This window comes from Canis lupus, chromosome 35 (genome assembly GCF_011100685.1).
Source record: "Canis lupus familiaris isolate Mischka breed German Shepherd chromosome 35, alternate assembly UU_Cfam_GSD_1.0, whole genome shotgun sequence".
Classification (NCBI taxonomy): Eukaryota; Metazoa; Chordata; class Mammalia; order Carnivora; family Canidae; genus Canis; species Canis lupus.
The window spans coordinates 19752024-19761038 of record NC_049256.1 but is presented as its reverse complement, the minus strand read 5'-3'; the positions used below and the strand labels follow the sequence as shown (position 1 = coordinate 19761038).

General features: G+C 49.2%; 1 protein-coding gene across 1 annotated transcript; it reads right to left on the bottom strand.

Annotated features, from left to right (window-relative positions):
- Positions 1-421: 421 nt before the first annotated feature.
- On the bottom strand, positions 422-3412 carry ID4 (inhibitor of DNA binding 4, HLH protein). Its single transcript, XM_038584253.1, has 3 exons — positions 2972-3412; positions 2544-2602; positions 422-1966 (listed from the first exon to the last, which is right to left on the bottom strand). Exons 1-2 carry the CDS (start codon positions 3410-3412, stop codon positions 2558-2560), a joined length of 486 nt encoding a protein of 161 aa, XP_038440181.1. The 3' UTR covers positions 422-1966; positions 2544-2557.
- Positions 3413-9015: the final 5603 nt, after the last annotated feature.

Here is a 9015-nt window from a genome sequence, read left to right as displayed (position 1 = left end):
TTTATTTGAACCTACTAGCATTAACTTTATGTTCATAGTTGCCACTTCAACAGACTACTGGAGTCCATGAGATTTCATATTCATATAAATATTTGACTTTGACCTCATAAAAAGTCCCTTGGGTCTATAATACTTTTATTCTTGTATAATCTGAAACAAATCCTTTCCTTTTAAAAATCAAACAGACCACGTTACACACACAGTTGACTAACTATTTACAAAGCACCCAATTAAATCCTACTTAATTCTCTCTCACTCTAAAAATTCCATCTAACTGGTGTGCAAAGTACTGACCACATTAAATGCATCATGTTCACAGGCCCTGATGGTCCCTATCCAACCTGGAAAATACTGACTTCATTAAAGAGAAAAGAAAATCTTAAAAAATAAGTAAAGCGTTTTGAAGAAACGAGACCAGAAATCACAGTACAAGACAGATAAATCTACTTTAATATGCACATGTAAAAGTTACACATCACAAGAGATTGGACAGTAGTTTAGCCATAACTAACATAGCTATAGTGAAAATCATTTTTATAAAAAAATAATCTAGATGCGGTCATCAGAATTTTTGGTCTACTTAAGTTAATGTTTGAAGATCGACTTTTATCCCTGCTTGAAGGATTTGCCATTATGCCTTGTTTTTTTTTTTTTTTTCTTTTTTTTTTTTCTCCCACTGTCGCCTATTAATATTCTTTGGAGGAAGGAAAGCAGAAAGTTTTCATTTCCAAGAGTTTGTCCTTTGGTAGCAAGCAGAGAACATTTTTCATTTCTATGATTTAAATAATCTGTACAGACATGAAACGTACGGACATTAAGCTTTAGTGTAAAATGAAGGATGATAAGCATTTTTTTTCCACTTTGATAAAACAGTAGATTTCATAAACTCCTTTAGGATCCAAGCATTTCCCCATCCCATATGCAAAACCATTCAGAATCCATTTTGACCTCAGTTAAAAAACAGGAAAGCAAACACTTACTCTTTATATATTACACTATCAAACCCTGTACTTAAGAACTGATAAAGTATATTCCCAACATGTATGCTTCAAATACAAAGATTTCAATCTAGGTTAAAGAAAACACATTTGAATGGACTCAGAGCAAGTTTATTTTGTGATTAAACATCTCATGCAGTCATGCAGGACCACTAGCTATAACGATTACTTCCGAGTCTATATGACACTGGATAGAACAAAAACAAATTAAAAGCTAGGCCAAACAGAAGAGACATTCAAGATATCAGGAGCTCTGCAACGGAGCTGAAAAATAATTTTCCAAAAGAAATATTCCCATAGATTAAAAAAACACACACATAATATTTACAAAAAATATTTAATTAAAAATATCTTATAATTACAGTAGTCTATTAAAGCATATACTTTCTCACACTTATAGAACATCTCTATATATACATGGTATGAAATGTCACTCAGTTATCTATACAATATGTAACATTCTTGCAGGGAAAAGAAAGTTCCCTGCCCCGTTATAATCATCTATTTTAAACAATAGATGTCAAAAAAAAAATATCTACAATGCTCTTTTATATTAGTAAAGCTTCAAAACAAAAATTGAGCTCCTTGGTCACAAAGTAGGCTTCTAAAGTTGATTTACTCTTCATCTTCTATTTATCAGTCCTGTCACACTTAAGCTTAAAAGTTTAACTGCACCTCCGAAAACACAGAAATGTACATTTCACAGCGGTTATAAATGAAGAGACAAAAGAGAATACATATGCAGAATGTTTATGAACGTGCAAAAAAAAAAAAAAAAAGGATGAAAACTGTATTTTTCTTCCCCCCCCCTCCCCTCTCTCTCTCTCTTGGAATGACGAATGAAACGTTTCTAGGATTTGCTGATTTTTTTTTTTTTTTTCCTTTCCTCGGGTGGCTTTTTCTGCAATTTCTGCTCTTTCCCCCTCCCTTTCTAGTGCTCCTGGCTCGGGCTCAGGCGGGCCGCACACCTGTGGAAGACGAATGAATAGAGGGGGTGTGTGAACCTTCCCGCTGCAGACTAACTGGCGCCACCGACCAAACTCAAGACATGCTTGATCAACAACCCAAAACAAACCGCCAGGTCAGACAACACCCTCGGACCAGCAGGCAGCTGGCGGCCGGCCCCCAGAGGAGCCGGGATCGGGGATCCACTCCCAGGCCCTGCCGCATCCCGCTCTGCGGGTGTCAGACGGCTCGGGGCGTGGGGTGGGGGGCGCACAGCGGGCAGTGCCCACGCCCACGCCCACGCGGGGGCCCTCCCTCGGGGGGGGCAGGCGGTGGGAGCCCGCGGGTCGCGGGAGGGGCTCGGGGGCGGCGGGGACCCGCGTCCCTCCAGAGCGCACCCCGGATTAGTGAAGCGAAGTACGGCGGCACCGACGGGGGATGCCCACCTCCCGGGGCCTGCCCTCCGCACTCCGGGGCCGGGAACGCGGCGGTGCCGGGCCGCCGAAGCCAAGCCCCTGGGCCGGCGTCTCGGGGCCCCGCGCGGGGAGGGGGAGGGGGAGGGGGAGGCGGAGGGGGAGGCGGAGGGGGAGGCGCGCTCACCTGGACCGCGCGGCTCAGCGGCACAGGATGCTGTCGCCCTGCTTGTTCACCGCGCCGGCCTGCAACAGCAACGGACACCGGGGCACAGGTTAGCGGGCGCGGGCGCGGGCGTCGCGCCCCGTACGGTCCTGGGCTTGAGCGCGGAGGCCGGGCCCCCCCGCCCCGGGCGCAGGCTGGACTTGACAGCCCGGGATGCGCAGGGCCGCCCCCGCCCCCCGGTCCCCGGTCCCGCCCCGCGCTCCCGCCGCTGCCCCCCCGCCCCCGCCCCGGGCTCCCGGGGCTCCCGGGGCTCCCGGGGCTCCCGGGCAGGGCTGCATCCCCCGCCGCCGCCGCCGCCGCCGCCCGGAGGAAGGGGAGCGCCCGCGTGCGGCCCCCGCCCCCGCCCCCACCCCGCGGCGCCCGCCCCGGGCCGGCGTCCGGCCTCTCACCGGGTCGGTGTTGAGCGCCGTGAGCGGGGTCCGCGGCGGCGCGGCCGGACAGGTCCCGGCCGGGTGGTGCGGCGGCGCGGGCGGCGGCGGCTGCCTCAGCAGAGCCGGGTGCGTCTCCAGCGCCAGCTGCAGGTCCAGGATGTAGTCGATAACGTGCTGCAGGATCTCCACTTTGCTGACTTTCTTGTTGGGCGGGATGGTGGGCACCAGCCTCCGCAGGCGGCTGTAGCAGTCGTTCATATCGCACTGCAGGCACAGCGCGGGCTCGTCCGCCGCCGCCTCCGCCGCCTTGCAGCGCGCCGCCGCCGCCGCCGCCGCCGCCGCCGCCGAGCCTCCCAGGCCGTGGCCGTGCTCCGCCAGGCAGCGCAGAGCCAGCTCCCCGCCGCCGCAGCCCGACGGCGCCTTGCGGCCCGAGGGGCGCACCGGGCTCACCGCCTTCATCGCGCGCCCTGCGCCCTGCGCCCTGCGCCCTGCGCCCTGCGCGAGCGGACTCGCCGGCGCGAGCGAGGCAGGCGGGCGGGCGGGCGGGCGAGCTCCGGGCCCCCGCCCGCGGCCGCGACCGCGACCGCGACCGGCTCCGCTGCCCCCGCCTTCGCGCCCGGCGCGCGCGGTCCGCGCTCGGGGCACCGCGGAGCTGCCGGCGGCCCCGCGCCCAACACCTGACGGCGCGGCCGCTCCGGGCCTCGCGAGGGGACCTGCGCTCAGGGGCGGCCCCCGGCCGGGACCGAAAGGCAGGGGAAGCAGCCCCCGGTTCCCCCGTCACCCGCTCCGGAGCGCCGACCGCAGCCCGGCCGCCGCCGCCTCCCGGCTCCCAGGCGCGCCTCCCGTACGCTCTCGCCCCGCCGGCCGCGCAGCTGCCTTTATAGAGCCGCGCGCCCCGGGGGCGGGGCCTGCTCGCTGGCGGGGTCGCCGCGAGAGCCGAGCGGAGCCGGGCCGGGCCGGGCCGGGCCGGGCGCGCGGGCGGGTGCGCGGAGGGAGGCGGCGAGGGCGGAGGCTCCGCGTGGTGGGGGGGGGGGGGGGGGGGGCGGGGAACCGGGCGGCCCGAGCGGCCCGGCGGGCGGGGGCGGGGGCGGGGGGGAGCGGGCAGCCAATCGGGCGGGCGGTGCCACCTCGGGGAATGAGGCTCGGGCCAATGGGAAGGGCCCTCCGGTGGGTCAGCGCCGTGGGTCGGGGTTCTGAGAAGAGCGAGCGGAGTGGGAGTCGCGCCAGGCTGGTGTGCGCCCCAGGGAGGGGAGAAGGGACGGAGAAGTTCCCGCGGACAACTGCGGGGATGCGCGGCCGGAACCCGCGGTCCGCCGGCTGCGGATGCTGCGGATGCTGCGGGGCGCGGGGCGCGGGGCGCGGGACCCTCGGCCGCCCGCCACTCCAGCCCGGGCTTGCAGCGCCTTCCGAAGGACGCGGTTCCAGAAGGCGCGCTCGTCCTCTTCGGTATTTTCCCTCTCCGTTTCATTATTCGCCTTTACACAATCGCCGAAAAAAAAAAAGAAAAAAAAAAAAAAACCCGTAATGATGGAATGGAATGTGCAGCCGTTCCGTTTTCCTTCCTTCTTTCTTTCTTTCTTTTTTTTTTTTTTAAAGGTTAAAGCTTAACAAAAAAAAAAAAAAAGGAAAAGAGTGCCGAACGCAGAGATTTTTGAAGGGACATACAAATCAAAACGTCGCAGGGTTTTTCTTTTACCCATCTACATGATGCACAAGTGAGCTCCAGAAATGCAATTGCCTCAAAGCATTAAATGAGGGCACGTAAATATTAAAAATGCATGGGCACGGAGTGTTTAAAATTCCACCATGACATATAATATTAATCCGTTTTATGTAAAATTCATACCTGTAACTTAATGTAGGCCATTAGCGCAGAGAGCCTCACGTGGTAGTGTACCCCGCTTTTTTTTTTAATAAGATGCTGAGAATGTCCAGAGTCTCCTTTTGCAGCAAAGCATTAAAATTCACACTCGCAGTTCCTGGAGTCCTGCTCTGGCCACACCCTGCAGAAAAGTCTGTTAATTAAGAACGTTTCTGTGGCTTCTCTGATAGAAAAGCTGTCCCACAAAGGTTTGCACAAAATTGCAAAATGCGCTTTGATGGGATCTTCTTGGGTGCACTCCTCAAGGGAAAAAAGACCCCTTTGGTTGAGAAGTGAGTATAAAGACCTTTGGTCGTTGAGGGTATAGACTGTGAGTGCCTTCACCCTGCAAACCCCCCACCTTTAGAAAAGCTAGGAGATGAGTTACCTCCGGAATTCTCGTTTGTGACATGATATAGATTGGTGCCTTCGTTTTTATAGATCCTTAAGAGACAGAGATACGGACCTCACCTCTTTTCCCGTCTACCCTCTGCAAGGACGCCCTCCCTCCCTGCCCAGAACCGAAATACCTGCATCAGGCAGGTAGGTACTTTGCTTAGCCACGTGGATATTTTATAACTATGGCACTACTATTTCCCCAGAGCACATTCCTTTTTCCTGATGAAATGAGGAGTAACTATGTAATGCTGACTTCACAGGAAGATGCAACAACCTTCCTCTCCCATAATACTCACACTTTACTGCCTCTAATGATGGTTTGGAAACGAGGGACATTCTCACTCATATGCATACCTACATGGTCGGCCTACGCACTTACCAAGAAAGGGAGAATTGTCAAACCTCACAGAAAACCTTCTTCTAAATACAGGCGTAGTTTTGTATATTCTTAAATTAGAATAAATAAACACAGAGAATATTGTCATTTTAGATAGAAAGGTGGGCCAAGTAGGATTCGTGGGGATTAGCTACTGTCATGGAGCTTGTCCTGTCCTCACAGATGATAATAGTAAGTGGATGTATGGACGGATATTTCTGTTCCATTGATTTTTTTTTCTAGGTTAAACTTTAAAAGCTGCTCCAACATTTAAAACCTGATTTTTTTTTCCCCTCGGGGAAAATTGAACATGCTAATATACCCGGGGCACACTCATTTCAGAACTTTACAGAGCCTGAGTTGATTACACTTAAAATTTAAGTTTTAAATACGTGACACAGAGGAACAGAGACATCTATCTTGTTGGACTTTGATAAATCTCAGAGAGCCGTACCCTGGGTGTGACAAGTGCCAAATGCCAGAGTTTCAGGTTTTGTTGGAGTTGCTCTGTGTGAGTAGCTTAAAGTCAGAATAGCCGGGTTAGTGTGCAGCCTAAATTCAAAGGAATGTACTCCGACCACATGATCAAGAACACCCAGGAAAAATGTGATCCCCCAGATCCTGCCAGGAGAATAGGTAGAAGCAGTTATTATATTCCTCGTTTTGAAGGTTGGAAGACAATTAAACAATTCAAGGCTAGGAAAACATGATACGATGGAAATAAAGAATCCAATCCTGTCCTTTTTTGGCCTAAAAATCCTGAGAGTACCAGAGGCTAAGCAATGTATGTTTCTGATTCTCAGACACAGTCACTTGCATGACGTCAAAGCTGAAGTCACAAGAGACTCCCGGCACTGGTAGTTCAAACCAGAGTTTACTCAGCAATTACCAGCTTTTGGGAAAACCTCGCATGCCACATTACTTCTACTGTGCGGGGAGATGGAAACTTAGTTTCCCACGACTCTTCCTTTTACATCAAAATCCTTCAGTTGCACTTGTAAAAATAAGATGGGCTAGCCAAAAGTCCTTTGCCATGAAAGTGCCGGAGGCTCCCAGAATGTTCCGCAAAAGGAACCTGGGATGAAATAGTCGTAGGAAAATTGCTAGGGAGCCCGGGTGACCAGAGTCATGTGTACACCCTTCCTCCAGACAAAGAATTCTGCAGCCCTTTCTTGGGATGCATTTTAGACGCTAATCAGAGCCTCGCTGAACTGCAACACCCAGGCTCTTAGAATTCACAATCACCCTGTGTTTACATGAAGCAAGGGTATCCAAGCATATTGCGCTATTCAGTCCAAATGCCTTTTTAGGACTTGATACTTCTTTCCCCATGGCTTGCAGTGAAGCAGTGGGTGGGCTCAGACACACAGATAAACATGAGCGTTCCCATGCCTTGGTGCCTCTCTAGATGTAAATGGTCACTGGAAGGAGGCGTGTGCATTCTTTCTAGGCACAAGGAACCAGTATGTACTCTGCTGTGGGATCATCCCTTGCTCCAAAAAAGCAAATTGGGCAATGTGGCAGTTCATGCTCAAGGCTGCTTTATCTGGCACTGAGTGTTACAGACTTACTTGTGCTACCCTTGGATTGCCAGTCCCGGAAGCACTGATAACCTTTTGATTTGCCCAGTCTTGGAAAAGTCTGGGACAACTTAATGTCCCTTAAAAAGGGACATTATATATTGAGCACAGACGAGCAGACATGGCCATCAAAAATGCCTACCTCAGCAGTTTTGAAAGGTAGTTTGTTGAAATAAGGAGCTGATTTGGAGAAGAAAGAGGTGTCATTTCTTTTTACCTTAGGATATGTACGGAGTGTGGATTTAAAAGTCAGAACTCCGGGGCCCCAATTTTGGCTCCTTGGGTTAGTCAATTTATATCATTAAGCTGGATTTTTAAATTTCTGTGCCTTTCTTATATGAAATGAGGATAGAAATTGTATCTGCTTTGATACATGTTCACATATATACTTAAACTTGTATAAAATTCTTAGAACAGTATCTGACACTTAATAATTGTTAAACTTTATTATTATTTTTGGCAAATGCTATTTCCCAGTCTGTGGCTTGTCTTCTTGTTCACTTAACAATCTTTTGAGAACACAGATTTTTAAATTCGATGATGTTCATTTTATCAATTTGTTTTTTTTTATTTATGGAGCATGCTTTGGTGTTGTATCTAAGAAATCTTTGCATTATCCATGAAAATGAAGGTCTCCTCGTGTGTTTTCTTCTAGACATTTTATAATTTTTAGGCCAGGTTGGTTTCATGGGCACATAGTATATACAGCCACATAGGGTCCCATACGTAGAATGGTCTTGTGCTTGGTTTAATGTTCTAATGTTACCATCTTGAAATTCGCAGTAATTTTGGAACAAAGGGGCGTGTGTTTTCATTTTGCCACATGTAGCCAGGGCTGGTTTTAGGTTTAGGTCTGTGATCCATTTTGTGGTTATTTTTGTATGTGGTTCAAGATATGAATTGAAGTTTATATTTTTGCATATGCATGCCCAATAGTTCCATCACCCTTTGTTGAAAAGACTGTCCTTTTTCTATTGGACTGGCTTTACATCTTTGTCAAAAATCAGTTGTGTGTATATGTATGGTTCTGTTTCTAGCCTCTGAATTGTGTTTCATGAGTCTGTTTGTCTGTTTTTACACCATACTGTCTTGATTACTGTAGCTTTATAGTAAGTCTTGAAATCAGGTGGTGTTGAGTGACTGATCCTCCAAGCTTTGTTGCTCTTCACTCCAAAGTTGTTCGGCTAATCTGCACATATGTTGCATTTACATACGAATGTTAAAATCAGTTTGTTAATGTCTTCAAAAAAGAGCTTGTATTCAAAATACATAAAGAACATATACCACGAACATGTGGAGATCTCCCAAACTCAATAACAAGAAAACAAACAACCCAATTAAAATGTGGACAGGGCAGCCCAGGTGGCTCAACGGTTTAGTGCTGCCTTCGGCCCAGGGTGTGATCCTGGAGATCCGGGATCGAGTCCTGCATTGGGCTCCCTGCATGGAGCCTGCTTCTCCCCCTGCCTGTGTCTCTGCCTCTCTCTCTCTCTATCTCTCTCTATCTGTCTCATGAATAAATAAATAAAATCTTTAAAAATAAAAAAAAAATAAAATGTGGACAAAAGACTTGACCAGACAGTATGCTAAATAAGATATACAAGTGACAGATGAGCACAGGAAAAGATGCTCAATATCACTAGGCATTTGGGGTACACTTCAAAGCTACTATGAGATAGCACTGCATACCTGTCAAAACAGCTAAAATTAAAAAGACTAACCACACTAAATATTGGTGAGGTTCAGAACACCTGGAACTCTCAATACTGCTGGTGGGAATGTAAAATGAGAAAAACCACTTTGGAAAATAGTTTGGCAGTTTCTTAAAATGTTAAACTTATGCACA

Bases quoted from the DNA above. Each gene is read 5' to 3' on its own strand.
- ID4 (XM_038584253.1), bottom strand. From the start codon at position 3,412: ATGAAGGCGGTGAGCCCGGTGCGCCCCTCGGGCCGCAAGGCGCCGTCG. The intron at 2,603-2,971 runs GTGAGAGGCCGG...TTGCTGTTGCAG, and splicing joins CGGCGCTCAACACCGACCCG to GCCGGCGCGGTGAACAAGCA.